This window comes from Mycteria americana, chromosome 1 (genome assembly GCF_035582795.1).
Source record: "Mycteria americana isolate JAX WOST 10 ecotype Jacksonville Zoo and Gardens chromosome 1, USCA_MyAme_1.0, whole genome shotgun sequence".
NCBI lineage: Eukaryota > Metazoa > Chordata > Aves > Ciconiiformes > Ciconiidae > Mycteria > Mycteria americana.
Window position 1 is genome coordinate 42,954,581 of NC_134365.1, and position 15,245 is coordinate 42,969,825.

The 15,245-nt window shown below is 36.4% G+C and overlaps 1 protein-coding gene across 3 annotated transcripts in view; it reads right to left on the reverse strand.

Moving 5' to 3' along the window:
* The window catches only part of NAP1L1 (nucleosome assembly protein 1 like 1), a 31,011-nt gene that overhangs the window by 6,032 nt on the left and 9,734 nt on the right, over nucleotides 1-15,245 (reverse strand). For 2 of the 3 annotated variants that reach the window (XM_075495784.1, XM_075495785.1), the window contains exons 2-9: nucleotides 10,461-10,495; nucleotides 9,658-9,746; nucleotides 6,965-7,067; nucleotides 3,619-3,760; nucleotides 3,073-3,153; nucleotides 2,709-2,837; nucleotides 2,129-2,200; nucleotides 1,328-1,467 (exon numbers count right to left, since the gene is read on the reverse strand). In XM_075495784.1, the coding sequence (XP_075351899.1) occupies nucleotides 1,328-1,467; nucleotides 2,129-2,200; nucleotides 2,709-2,837; nucleotides 3,073-3,153; nucleotides 3,619-3,760; nucleotides 6,965-7,067; nucleotides 9,658-9,746; nucleotides 10,461-10,477 (773 nt within the window). In that variant the 5' untranslated portion in view covers nucleotides 10,478-10,495. The remainder of the gene's footprint in view (nucleotides 1-1,327; nucleotides 1,468-2,128; nucleotides 2,201-2,708; nucleotides 2,838-3,072; nucleotides 3,154-3,618; nucleotides 3,761-6,964; nucleotides 7,068-9,657; nucleotides 9,747-10,460; nucleotides 10,496-15,245) is intronic. The other variant, XM_075495786.1, reaches the window with a different exon arrangement.

The window sequence follows — 15,245 nt, forward strand, 5'->3', positions numbered from 1 at the left end:
TTTTAACGCTATCCTGCTAAATCATGCCCACAGGCTTGTCTGACACACACAGAATTCTGGGGACATGTAAATGAAGTAGTCACATCAATAAGACCGTCTGCATGTGGCGGAAGTTTCCGATTAGATTACTTTAAAGACTCAAAGGAAGGAGGTGAGTTGTTTTGTGATAAGAAGAGGCTGTCTTCATTAAAACACAAAACAAGGACTACAAATAAGTCATTTTCACAAAAGCAGAGTGTCATCTTACAGCAACCTCTCCAAGGATTTATGCTTTTCAAAAACAATCCAAACTGAGGAAGACAAAACAGTTTGATCAGAGCTACTCAAGCACTTAAGACTAAATCTTACAGGACATTTGCAGAAATACATTACATTAAGTGACTGGGAAATGAAGGGGTAAATAAAAGTCAGTACCAGTAGCTGCAGATTAATATATGGATAAAACCAATCCTGATTATGCAGTGATAGGCTCTACATTAGTTATCACTCAGAAGAGCAGTCAGAATATTAAAGAGACATTAACACAAAAGCAACTGAACAGGCCATATTGCATAGAGTCCTGATGTACACATAAGGCTAATTATGTAAAACTCGTTCTCTCCTTCTGTTCACAAGAAAAGGGACCTATACAGAATAAAGAGGTTATTTAGTGTAAGGTGTAACAACTAGTTTAGAACAAAAGACACAGCGGAGAAAGGAGTGTGACAGCTCTAAAATCTTGAGGAAACTGGAATTAATAAGAGATGACTATTCTCTATTTCTCAAACAGACCAACTGAAAGACACTCAGAGGCAAACATTCAACACTTCTAAAACAAACTGGACAACTGCAATATAGAAGGTAAAACTGGAACAGACTTTCCAAAATGCTGCATGTCAGAAATACAAAAAGATAAAAAGAAGTGATCAAACAAATTTTGAAAAAAAGCTGTCAAGGCCTACGAAAAGATAACACCATCCACCTTCCCATTTAGCTTTAGTGATTGCAGAACAGTATTTCTAAACAAATAGTGCTTAGATTTTTTATTGATATGCATATATAAATAAAAGAAAATATAAAATATAAATATATATTATATACACGCTTATAAATTATTTAAGTGTATATAAATTATATATTTTATAAATCATATAAAATATAAAACTATATATCTTGTATTGAAGCTACTGAAAAAAACACTAAAAACTGAAGTCGAACCCAGCTGTTTACAAGTTATTAGGTAGCAATATCTTTTCCAGCACCTTCCCAAGATGCTGTAAGTCTACAGTTGGATAATGATAAGGAACAAACTGTTACATTGCCTTAAAAGTTATTTTTTAGCACTTACCCTGTACAACCCATGATTTCTGGTCCATCAAAGGAGAAGGGATCAGAATCATCTGGCTCTGACCTCATTCTATATGTCTTTGTCAATACTTCATTTGTGAAGTAGTCATTTGGTTCAAAATGAAATTCTAATGTGAAACTCTTAAAAAGAATTGCAGAGCAACAACTTTAGCAATTTAGCAACACATACGTTTAACTTCTAAACACCTAAAATCCAAAACCAAAAATACACATGCAACAGAATATATCCATCTCCTCCAAAATTGAAATGGTGCACATACGTAACTTATTCTAGAATTTGCTGCCCAAGTTGTACAATAAATCTTCAAATTTTTTTCATTTACCATGTTGATCTTGTGCTTATTAGTTAATATACTGCTTGTAGTAATGACACAAGATCTCCCAGTGTACAGCTTTCCTGGTGCCAACATATAGAGAGAACTTCTAAATTTAAAATATTAAAACTTAGCAAGCTATCTGATTTCTGGCAAGGAAATTATATCCAATTATAAGTTATACAAAAAGTACCTGAACGTATCAAAATTTAAAGGTGAAACTTAGCCATCAGATATTAAGGCCAAGTTATTAACGCATCAGAATTTGAAGGTTAAATTAAGTATAAATTCATTCATAGGGTACTGCAAGACTAGTACTAGTCCTTGTACTGTTTTTCAGAAGACAAGAAGCAGCTGCATATTTCTCATGATTGCCACAAGACAATTGGCTATCACAGACCATGCTACTAACACACAAATAAGTCTTAAGATAACAAAAGTAATCTTGTTTAATAGGTTATACTAACCATAGGCTGTCCAACTTCTGAAAATTTCACTTTTATATCTTTTAAGTGTTTCAGGATAGGTTCATCATGTTCCTGTAAAGAAAAAACAGTTTATTCAATTTTCATAACATTAAATTGTACACAGATTTAAGACCCTGCAGAGATAAAGCGCCATATTTAGAATGAGTTTTACATATGACAAGAACCTTTTTACAGCAACTGAAACATCTTCATGAACATGACCAGCAGATGGCAACAATGGCCGTAAAGACTTTCCACTGCAGTATACAACCTAAATCCATGATTAACACCAAGTAGTTTATAGCAAGATCTAATACACATCTTGTACACACACTCCTATAAACACAGGAAGTGTATCAGTAAGGTAAAATAAGTTCAGCAAATAGCAACACAGTAAGAAGATATTTCAGACTGCTCTGTGCTCTCAGTTGAATAAAGTACCAGAGATTACATCCAAGTACTTGTTCCATTTTTGCTCTCCAGACACATCAAGTAATGTACTGTTTTGACTCCTTTCTTAAAAAAAGGCACTTGGATTAAGTACTAACGCAACTTCAAACAAGCCTGGATGACCACCTACCTGAACCATATCACTGAGCAAGTCCACGTTCTTGAATACTGTCAACCAAAACTCAGGAATTCCTTTAGGGTCTTCTTTTTCTTCATCCTTTTTTTCCTCTTCAAGCTTGGCTTTCTCTTTCATGTCCTCCTTGATAGAATAAAAATGTTACTTTTTCTTAATTTTAAAAGAGTGCCCACAAGATTTATGTTGATACCAGTACAGATTAAATTTCATGTGCATGCTTTAAGCAATCATTACGAATTATTATTATAAGCAAGCAATCATTATGCACCCAATTTTTTTTTTAAACTTTAGTTACTGTATTGAATCTTGTCTCATGCTAAAGCTTGAGATATTGATGAGAACCAATTATGATACTCACTGAAATTTCTTCTTCAACATCTGCTTTCCATTCGCACTCTTCCTCTGTAGGTTCATAAATTGCATTGATGATTTCACTTCGCTGAAAGATTAAACCAAGAATATTTTCACATTTCCTAGTCATTGCAACCAGCAATGCCCTAACCAATACATTCCTAATTTTAAAGTTACACAATTAGTAATACATTAACTATTTATCAAAACTTTTTCTTCTGGCCCTAGAAGACAACTCAGCAGTTACAAGCTTTTCCACACACTAAAATAAGCACCAAAGTTCCAGAAAGGTTACCATATCATCTGACATCTGCTCAATTAACAAGATGAGGCCTGGTATATTGAAGTGAATTTGGTAACCATGGAACAGACTGAACCTTTCTCCCCCTTAATCTTAGATGATATTCACATGGACGGTAAAATGGTGTCAATGGAATTGAATGGGCACGTAAGAGACCAAAATAATTCAGAACATGTATAAGCTTTCAGTTTATATTTCCTTGTGTTTTAGCTAAAGTTTTTAAAAGTACAAATCAGATTAGCATTAAAATACCTTGTCAAATAAGGGCTGATAGAGAGCAGCATACTTTCGTTCCAGCTCATGAACTTCCTCATAGAACTTTGCTTCTATCTGTGCACACTGAACTTGAAGGTTCTTGAGAGCATTCACACGTCTTTTAACAACTTTAGGCAAGCTGAAAAATTCAGTGACAAAACTGTTACTAACACTGCATGCTAAGCACATGTTGACCCCTAGTTAACCAGTCCCCTTAATAACCAATTTGCATCAAAACAGACTTTACAGTCTGCTTTAAGCTTTAGAAAGCTGAACAAATCAAAACTATGACCCACTGTACCATGCGGATTGAAACTGTTAGCACAGGCTCTTAAACTGAGGCTTAACCTGAATTAGAACCAGAGTATTCCAAACACCTGTATCAATCATGAGACAAACTTGTGCAATAAAACTTCATACTAAAAACAAGTTTTACGTTATCAATGAGCAGCCTAGTAAATCCATACGATTAAGCAGAATTAAGAAAGGTCTAATCACTAACTGGCTTGGTTTTATGAAAGAAAGTTCAAGATAATTGAATTATTACTTTTCTAAGGAAGTCAATCTTCAAAATTCACATTTGTTTCACTCAGGAAAGCAGCTGGTACTGCTGTCTTCTAACATATGAACTGTCACTCCCAAAATGAGCCAGAACTGTTTTGCTAAATGAGCCACTGTATTATACATGTATAAAAGGAAAGCAATTAATACAATCCTCATTATAAATACTTGTCAGCTACAACTCTTAATACTAGTTTCACTTTATTAAAATACGCTAATATAGACTTACTGTTAGGACAGAAAGTTATCTACATCAAGGCTACTGGTGAGATTTATGGGGTAGGTTGCTGACAGCCTCCACTGCCTGTGAGGTGGGCCAAACCCCATCACAGCTACAGGAGATTACTGTGTAAACTTCCCACATTTATTTTATTTAAGCAGTTGGGACACATTATTTATAACACAGTAGTAAACAACCGCTTTTAACTGTTAGGACCAGCTTCAGGTTAGAGGAAGTAATCAAGAATATGTTAGCTTAAACACTGAAAGTTTGCATTAATTAAAGCTATCTTACCTCTATTAGGTAGGACAAGCACGTGTTTCAACATCCTTGTTCACTTTAAAATGCAAACCACCCTTCTCCCTGACGGCTTTACACTCAACATGAATATACTATTTCTGGTTACTAAGATAATATGCAGACTACTGAGAAATCAAGATTTCCTTTAACCTTCCAATTTACACAAAAGTACTTCTGCTACACGAACTACCAAAAAAGCTTACATTTAGTCATGTATGTTCATAAAGGGTTGATAACATTCTTGTTACTCTGATATTTTCCCAGAAGTTAGTCAAGTTAATCATTTGCTGTAATTTTATCTTCAAGTACAATATCAGAACTAACAGCAACTTAAGTAGCAAGTTCAGTTAGTTCAGGAAAAAAATGTTAAGGAAGAAAATTAATACGACCACACAGGTAAGTCATACAACAATCACCCACTTAATGCCACATGCATATAGTTAGACTAAGAGTACTGGACCTAGCGATTGCGTATAAAAACACTGTGAAATTTCTAAGAGGTAGTGCCATACATGCAGCATGTCCAACTCCAGTATGTCAGAGTAAAGATTTTAACACCTTTATTAAAGAATCTAGAATCTTCTGCACATGTCAAAGCTACATTTTGTTACAGTCCATGCCAACTAGTTCAAATCTTACAATTTGTACATCTACTACCTTTATAAACTCTGTACTTAAAAAAAAAGGTAGTTTCATGAAAGAGACAGCTTTTACAAAGTAAATCCAAAAGGAGAAGCAGACCAAGTAGTATGACTGGATTGCACAAGTACAACAGCAGCAAGTAAAACCTGTTGCTCTGAATACAAGCCACTAGCAAATGTTCTAATTACACAAGAATACAACCTCCTGCATGCAGTTGAGGGAAATTCTACTGCATGAAAGTAAGTTTCATTAAAATTATTGTGGCCAGGCACAGGTGAAGAGGTAAGTTATTGGATAGCTGCCAGGCAATTAGTAGATTCTAAGCCTGAGCAGACAGATGTTTTCCTGGAACACGTTTAGTTTCCTACCAGCTTATGCATCTAGTTCCTTAACAGCCCACATAACAGGCTTTTAGGATGCCAGATTCCTGCTGACTTCTGTGCCATCTCAGTGTCTAGACTGTGTAGATAAATAAGCTCAAAATAATACTTGGGAAGACATGTCAGAGGCACCTGTAAAGCATGGTGAAGTCAGCATGCATACGTTGAGAAAATGCAGACAAGTTATACACATTTTCCAGCTATTTTTGTACTGCAAGTTAGGTAAGCATTTGGTAACAATGGAAAAGTTGCAATGCTTTCATGATAGAGAATGCACTACTGTACTTGGAATTGATAAAGAAATAGCACAGTATCTTAGAGAGCAGCTGACTAGAAGAATGCCATGTAAATCCATGTTACCACTTTTGTTCACTTCTTAGATCAAGGACCTGAAAGATTAGTAGAGGTTAATTAATGTTTGTTGAAAAACAGAATAAAAATATTGGGTATAGAAAGCCTGTAGTGTACAGTACATGCCTGTACTGTACTGTACCCTTTGACTCCATGGTCTTTCTTGGGCCAGTATTCATTAGGGAAGGCTGTTAGTTAAATGGGCTTTTCTTCGATGCTATCATCTATAACAGGAAAGTGGTATGAGTAGGAGCAGCAGCAGCAACGTCTGTTACTCAGTAGCTGCCCCAGTTCAAGTCAATAGCAATGTAGAACCTTATCACAGCAAGACAGTTGTATGCTTTACAATTCCTGTGGACGTGGCGAAATGTTCGTACACAATCAGAAATTACATAAAAGTGCCAGAAAATTCTACCTGTTTAACATGCAGATCAAGTAAAGAGAATTTTAGCCAGAGATTGTTGCAAGTTTTGATACATAAGGAGACCACATGAAGTGAAGAATTTTATTAGCTCCTGGTTATACTCTAACCAACAAATGACTACATTAGAGATGCTAGGTCTTCAAGTATTAGAGAACTGATGTTTCATGATTAAGGCAAAGCTACAAAAGACATTCCAAGTAGTAGGAAAGTATCTTTTAAGAGAAGTGTGCCATATTGTAACTGCAGGGCACAGGGTCAGCCACTGTAAATATTTTAGCATTCTTTTCTTCATAAAAGCCCAAATAAAACCTCTTCAATTCTGAGATGCACTACAGACAGACTATATCAGTTTTCCTGCTATCTGGGCAGCACAGTGGTTTATGACTATTAATCCTACAGACAATACTGTTCAGAAAGCAAAAGAACCATTTACACCACTCTGCTTATACTCAACAAATACTGTACCTTTCTATATATCCTGTGGATGTTCCTACCAGACCATCAAGTCTTTCCTGAAGGGCTGCAAGAATCTGAGGATTTTGCATCATCTGCACAGTCAACTGCCGAGCTAAATTAAAAAAGAAAATTACATAAGTGCAAAGTGCATCTTTTGGGCTAATCTTGAAAGAGAAGTTATTTAAATACTACAAAAGAGCCATAAGTTTACTATATATACACTTGTAAAAAGAAACATAGGCAAAGAAGTATTTCAAACACCTCTCCATTTTGGCAGCATGGATCAAATCCATCCTATGCTGAATGTAGAAGCAGCACCTGGATTAAAATGGCCATTATTCAGCAAGCTGAGCTTTTTGTTAAAAGGGAAGGTTTTATATAATGCCCTTGAAAGCATCAGTTTTGCCTTGACTGCTTTTATTTTTAATTCATTAAGAAAAAGGCAAGGTAGAAGAATTTGTGCTTTTACTTTAACAAGGGAATAAAAACTGGAATTGGAATTTTCTTTCCATTTACCTAAAATGGAATGAAGCAAGACAGTTTCAGACTTGGCTTTAAAACTGCTTTACAAATCTATGTTTACCTAATTTTTCCTGCAAAAGAATAAATTATTCATTAGAATAGTCTGACACATTATTGACTACAAAATATCAGTACTAGGTCCTTGAAGTCTATCATCTACATCATCTTTAGAAAGCACTCTGTCCAAATGGGAAACCTGGTTCAAACTAGAAGGTAGAAGTAAATTTAAAAAAAAACCACACACAAATTCCTAGCCTAAGTGTTCTCATTATCCATATTAACATCAGCCCTTTTACTTCTGCTCAAAATCTGTGCCTCAACCTGCAGAAATTAATTTCACAACTTCATATTTTTTAATAAGAATTTATGATCAGTTTTTATCATGCTGTTTTGCCTTCTTACCCCATCCTCAACATCTACAGATTGGCAAACAAGTACTTTGCATTCCTTACGAGATACTAGGTTTACATAGCATTCTTCTGACACCTTCAAATTAGAGTGAAGCTTTTGAATCCTTCCTGATACACAAAGCTTTTGGAAATAGCATACCATTTTCCATTTCTATGCCCTTCACTACAGTAACCACATGTGAACATTCTCTTCCACTTTTATGTCCTAGCACAGCAATTACATGCTGAAAAGTTACCTTTCAAGCGACGTCCAAAAAAGCAGTCTTGTTTCTCCATAACAATTGCAATCAGTTCATATTTTAGCAGTAGAAGCTGCAATTACTTCTTAAAGGTACTAACTCACATTAGTCAACACTACTCCTCCTGTCAAGGTATCTAGTTTTCTCTGGTCTTACTATTCATTAGTTTTTCCTATACACTTGAAAATCTACCCAATTTTGCCACTTGAGTATGTTGCCAGTTACTCTTTAATACCACATCAGATTACACATCATACACATGGCATGCCAACACCAACAGCTACATCCCCTCAAACTGAAATCTGACCACATATTCTTTGTAAGAACTTTGTAAGTTCTTGGATGCATGAACACTATTTTTTCAAGAGGTTTTTCCAAAGCACGAGTGCTTTACTTAGTGTCCACAGAAGGACCTTTGACATATTTAAAAATGGAATTACCTAGATTAAAAAAAAGTAAATCAGTAAAATCTAAGGAAAAATTGTGCATGAAAAAAATACTAGAAAACTAGACAAGAATTACAGATGCAAAAGAACTGCTTAACACTGTGTCAAGTTTCCCTACTACTGAAACCTGTTTCTGATTTATAAAATCCAATTTCCCTCCAAGATTCCTAGAGTATAATTTCCCCTCAGATCCTCATCTACAATAGCTAGGATTAATCACTAAAAATACACATTACTCATCTCTAAGTTCCTTTGGGACATCTAAATACTTACCATTTAGTTATTGTAAGCTGTTCTTCAGAATTTTGCCATCCAGTTTTGAAAACACTTTTTTCAACAGATATAGCAAAGCCTCTAACATCTTGAGCAAAATTATCCTACTTTTTAGTGTAATTTTTCTATTCAAGCAATCACATAATGTGGCACTATCTGCAGTCCAAATCATTTTATTGCAGAGATTGTTAGTTATTTCTCTCTTGGCTACTTGCTCTTCAGATTCTATCTGTGCACCCAATCTTTAACTACAAAGCATGAGTAAGACTGTTCAGCACAGACAAAACAAGTATTCTGATACATGTTCAGGTTTTTTTTGTTGAGGGAAAAAGAAGGATTTATTGATTTTTAAGAGGGGTAACACTAAACATGATTTTTGTTCTCTTCACAGTCAAACAACTCAGCAGCAAATTACTAAGCAACTGATCAAACAAATAAAACACACACACATATGCACCTGACTTTTTTCCTACTCAAAGCTTCACATTTTAAAAGCTTTTAACTGTTGTTAGTTTTGAAATAATCTAGTCACATACCCAGAATAATCCTTTCTTTTCCAATTATACATCCTTACAGGTGGCCAGCACTGCCCGAACTGGTATTAACCAAGACTAAAATGAGTGACTGCAGACAACTAATAAAAATCACACAACTGGGGAAAAAAAAAAGTCCTTACTTCAGAATTTAAATACAGTTGTGCATCAGTAGTTATGTTTTACCATTTCCCATTATTTTAAGCAGTAAAATCCTTTTAACACATTAATTAGAAAGCATATATGCAGCTGCTTAGAAACCCTTGTTTTCAATGTTACCTTTGCTGTTGGCATCTTCACCAGTTTCTTCTTCTTCTACTTCTTCAACATCTTCCATATCCTGTTGATCAAGTTCAGACTGTTCTTTGCTATTAGGAATATTCAATAACAGGATCAAGAAGTTAATTTCATAAATACTATAATGAGCTTGAAGAGCTCAAGTTAGAGATCACATGGGTAGAAGCAAACTGTTGTATCAGTTTTGATCTATGACAAACTAGGAGTCTTAATAGCCAAACAAAGCCAAATTTGTCTTCACAGATTCAAGTTTCACATTCTACAATCTCAGAACAGTTTAAAAAACTAGCAGCTTTCCAGAATTTTGAAGATTCCTTTTTACAAAAGAATTCCTTCAGCTCCTGTTCATATCAACAAGTCAAAGCCTCCTTCTGCTCTACACATCCTCTTTGTTAAGATGTGCAGGCCCTGAGAACTGAGGGTAGGTTCACCTAAACTATACTTCGAATGCCACAAAATATGAGCACTTGAAGTATAGAAAAAAACTACAGAAGTGAAACAACAGTAATGGGCAGTACCATCATTTTTTCCCCTCCAGAATTCCAGCTAACGTAGTAAGTTGCCTAGTGCCTTGTCCCAGTTTTAGAGTTACTTACAATTAAGATCTCAAATGCATTTGGCATGAGCAACTTGAGCTTTTCTCCTACACACTATAAACCTCACATCTTGCCACTGTGCCAAGATCACTACCTAGATCCTGTCTATCAAGTATCTGGAGATCACAGCCATCTGAAGTACAGCATAGGACACAGTCAGAGCCTCAGTAACCTACAGATTTTACTTACTTGTCTATGTCTGCCATTCTCCTAGATTTCAAACCCTAGAGGAAAAAACCAAAAACGTAAGAACAGCAGCATTAGACTTCAGTTACAAGGTCTACAGGCAAGTGCCATAACACTAAAAAGGAAAGAAACACAAACCATGTCAGCTTTAAGAAATAGGATGAATACATATAGTCTGAAGAGTGGCGTTATCTCCCATGCACTTTTTGAGCTCTTACTCTAAAGCATACAGAAATACTGAAAAACTTTGTTCTGGTTTAGAACCAATAGATCTACTCACATAAGTTTAAGTGCCAGTACAATGCCATGTTGCATTTTGTATCATAGGACTGTACTAATATCACAGATTGAAAACTAGTCCTGTCTAAGTATAAAATCGAAATATAACCTGAGAAAAACTGAAGCAAAAAGGGTGCTGAATCCTTTTGGTAACTGTTTACTCATTTTCAGCATGTAATTGCAGACAGAGGATACTTATAGCTAAATCAGTTTCTTTTAGTACTAAAGACATGTTTTTGTGGATTTACTTTCAATCCCAACTTCACAAAACCAGTCCAAGTAGTTCCTCAGAATACCCAGAGAATTGCAACATTTAAAAAAAAATTTGATGCCAGGTGCCAAGCTATTTAACATGACTAATTTCCATGTCCTGAATGATCAGAATTTTCTTAAGTATCTCAGTATCATCATAAACACATGCCAGATACAGTAACTAGAAACATTGTATGTTGAGACTATTGCAAATCTTGCATACCATGAAGCACTTATGTTCCCAAATGTATTACAAGATAGATAACATTTTCCACCAGCAAAACAGTACTTAGAAGTCTAGCCTCCAAAAAGATGTTTCAGGTAGCTTGAAGTCAGAGGCAATACTACACCCAAGAAAACACTGTCCCATTACTGCCGTCTTAGGTCCAATGGTTCAGGAGACACCAAGTACCAAGAATAATCCACAGGCCCAGGAAGCATGGAAACCACTGCTTTAGAGTGTCCATTTTAGCTGCTGTCCAGTAAGCTAAACAAATTCAAGTTTCTTTCAGGAAGTTCAACTCCTTATAATGCATTCCAATGAGAATTTTAATCAAAGTGTTGGAAGTGTATGTTCCAGAAAAAAATGAAAATTGCATTTGATTTGTCCAAAGCGTGTAACGCAAGAGCACAATCCCAGTAAGATCAGAACATTAACAGTCAATATGAAGAGACATGTTAGAATCTGAACTTCAGAATTTAACACCTACATTCTATGTAGATATAATCAAAATATATTTTTCTGGTGTCATAACTACTTCCCAACAATTACATGGGAAGGAAGTATTTGATGTCTTCATTTAGGACCACAACTTTACAGTGCTAGTATTTAGGAGACCGCACATAATCAAAATGTTCCATTCCCTAGTATGCAGAAACACTAGAGAACCAACTACTTGTCAATCTATTTAAAAAAAATAATACAGTATTTGCTATCAAATAGAATGGCAGCACTACTGCAAACCAAAGGACATTAACAATTCAGTAAGAAATGGAGGAGTTCCAGTAAAATTTTTGGCTTATTTTAAGTTCTCAAAATTCAGATCACATTTGCCTGTCTTGTGACTTCAGGTTTGCACATGGATGCAAGCTGCTTATATAACAATTCCAAAGAGTCCCCTTTGGATACCATTCTCAAAAGATAGCATAGACTGAAGACCTATAGAAACTGAAAACATACTACAACTACAACTCACATTTAAACGTCTCCATATTTCTTGAGCCACATAACAATTAGCATTCTTTCTGATTTGCAAAAGATTTTATCCGTGCAAAATATAAAACTTTTTCCTTACACATTTCCTCTTAACTTATTCTTCATGCAGGACATTTTCAAGGAGACTGGTAGTATCACCGTGCAAAAGAACAGGAGATGCACAGTTCACCTGCCTTTCACGCATTTTTATGCAAATGTGACAGACAGTGATCACATAGACAAACTATTATTGCTCCTCACAGAGACCGACATTTCCTCTCTCCATTCTCCCCATCAAATACAGCTTCACTTTCCATAAAACTAGAGGCAGTTCTTTCAACAAAGGCGTGACCAGTGACAACACAAACCCTGTGGTCTCACCAAGACGGTGGGCTAGATGAAACAGCAGCTGAAACACCTTCGATACAGGTTTGCCGAGAGACCTACTTCTACAGTTCATTTAAACATTTTTCCTAAATGAGGACATGAGATTGGCTATGACCAAGTCATGCCTAAAAATTTTAAGTATCCACCCCATCTCCAACAGTGGCCATTAGCAGGTGCCTAGGAAAAAAAGCAATGACATGGGAAGAATTCCCCCAGAAACTCTTCTAGCTTTCAGTCACATTCAGAAAAAACACACTGGCTCAGGAAGTGCAGGTATTTGACAACATCATAATAAATTTTTATTTCATAAACTAGTCCTCATCTTCCCTGAAACCATGCAGGTAAGCTGATGTTATCACTCAAGTATCAAAGCACTAAAATCCTGTTTCTGAATTGCAACATTCAGCTCAGAGATCATAACTAAGTCCGATTTTTCTACACTGGGCAACAGTGTGGCAGAGGAAGTTTCACCAGCAGTCTCTGTCTTCTTGAGTTCTTCAGTGGGCCCCTGTTTTCACCATTCTGAACAAATACCTGTCATCAGCAACCTTCATCCTTTCACTGTTCACCCCTCTTTCCAAGATCACTTATGACTATGCTGGAGGCATTCATCTCATTACAGAACCCTGTGGAAGTCCAGCATCTGCCCCTCTCTCTCCTCATTGCAAGGGGCAGTTACTCACCCTCTGCTTCCTGGCTTTTAAACAATCCATGCACGCACTGTATGTTTTCCAACTATGGCCCAGTTTACTCAAAGACTTTGAATTACACTCTTCAAAGATTTTTTTTTTAATTAAAATAGACTGTATCAAGCAGCTGTCAACTTCAGAGCCTCCCTCCAGTGTGTTCCTATCTGCCTCATCCCATTTTTCCTATTGTCCTTGCATCAGTCTTTCACGTCTCATCCTTTAATCTTCCCTCTGCTTTTTACACAACTCAATGTCAGAACATTTGCAGTTGGAAGAGTTCTTCTTCAAACCGAGGAGATACTACTGTTTGTCATGACACTGTCATCTGCCAGCTCTAGACAACAGTTCTTGTGTGAGGAGGCTACAAGGCACTATGCCAACAGAACTACATTGACAGACATTTAGACTAATCTGTGCAACCCACTAGCATGGATATATAACAGCATCACATTTAGTTTTTTGTCATTTACTTAAACAACCATAAGCTTTTCTGCAAACACAGTTCTACCGGTAAAAAAAAAAAACCACTGTAGAGGTAGACAAGCATTGAGAAAATGCCTTAAGAGCAAACAGCCTCCACTATTTTTGCACAATGCCTAATACAAGGTCCCAGCCTAGTATCCAGAGCTTTGGATACAATATGTACCACAATCAGTGACACTAAAATACATCACTGCAGTATTTATTTTGCACTATCTCCCAAAAACTAAATCTTTGGATATAGTATTCATATCACTCAGCTTTCCATAAGACAGACAGAGCCATCCTTCCTGGTTTGTTTCATAGGTGCATTTAGGATTGTGAACAGCAGCAGCACCTTGGCACGTGAGCAGCAAGAAGCATTCACTGGGATCACTTCTTGAAGTAGTCCCTGGGAGATACCAGTTCACCAGTTGTCAGTGCAGGATTATAACAAACCTGGCTACTGCTGGTGTGTTACTTCAAGCCTCAGTGTCTAGGTGATTGCTTTGGGCTGAGATACTACTTAGAATCTAGGCCTCCTGACTGCAAGAAAAGGCTTATGAGTACCAACAAAGGGTAGCCTCCTCCCCTGTTCAAAAGCCAGCAGGCAAATAACTTCCTTATTTGTAAAATATTTTATCTCCCTGTTACTTAAACAGCTACAGCCAGTAGCACTGCATTATGGTCAAATACAGAGGTGCCCAGAGGCTTCACTTGCAATGTTTTGCTGCTCACTGTAAAAATACGCAGAGGAAAAGAAGTAGTTATCTTATCTTTGCAGGGCTTTAAAGACTTGTTCCTGACCATAGGAAGTTCATGGTACAAAAAGGAAGCAAAAGCACAGAAAAACAAGCTACAGTGCAAGTTTTCTAAAAGCTAAAGTTTAAAACCTCTTTCATATAGGTAGCTTAAGCTTGCTCACAAGCCTGCCTGCCATCACCAGAAACGTGTTCTTTTTCAAAAGGGAAAGGTTAGGAGATTGTTAATCCAGCACCAGCTTAGCCATAGCTTTGAGTGCATCCTGCAGAATTACCAAAAATTAATAGAACTCCCTTAAAAATTTAAATCTTACCAAAACAGTATGAAAACTTGCTATTTTCACAATGTTTAAAGGATGCTTTGCCTCTTTAATCTGTCATGTTTCTTAAGAAATGTAGTTCGATACATGCAGCAACTAATAATGATACTGCCATGTGTTCATCCTTAAGTTACCCATTAGTAAGCTTTCAGGGGTTATTGTTTCTTCACCAAGTAATTTTGCTCAAGTGAAGACAGAAACACAAACTAAGTATTCAGCCCCTCCCAGTCTTTCCTTTTTTTCCCAGTCTGCCCTTATCCACACAGAAACCAGTCTGACTTTGCACAGCAGCACCAGCCATGCTACAGCTAGGACAAACACGCTTTGGTGAGAAGCCTTTCCTTTTTGAAGATCGGCTTTAAGTGTCCCAAGTAAGCATGCCAGTATTAGATTACCCTGACATCCGTTCGGCCTCAAGACGACAGGTCACGGCGAGGTGAATTAAG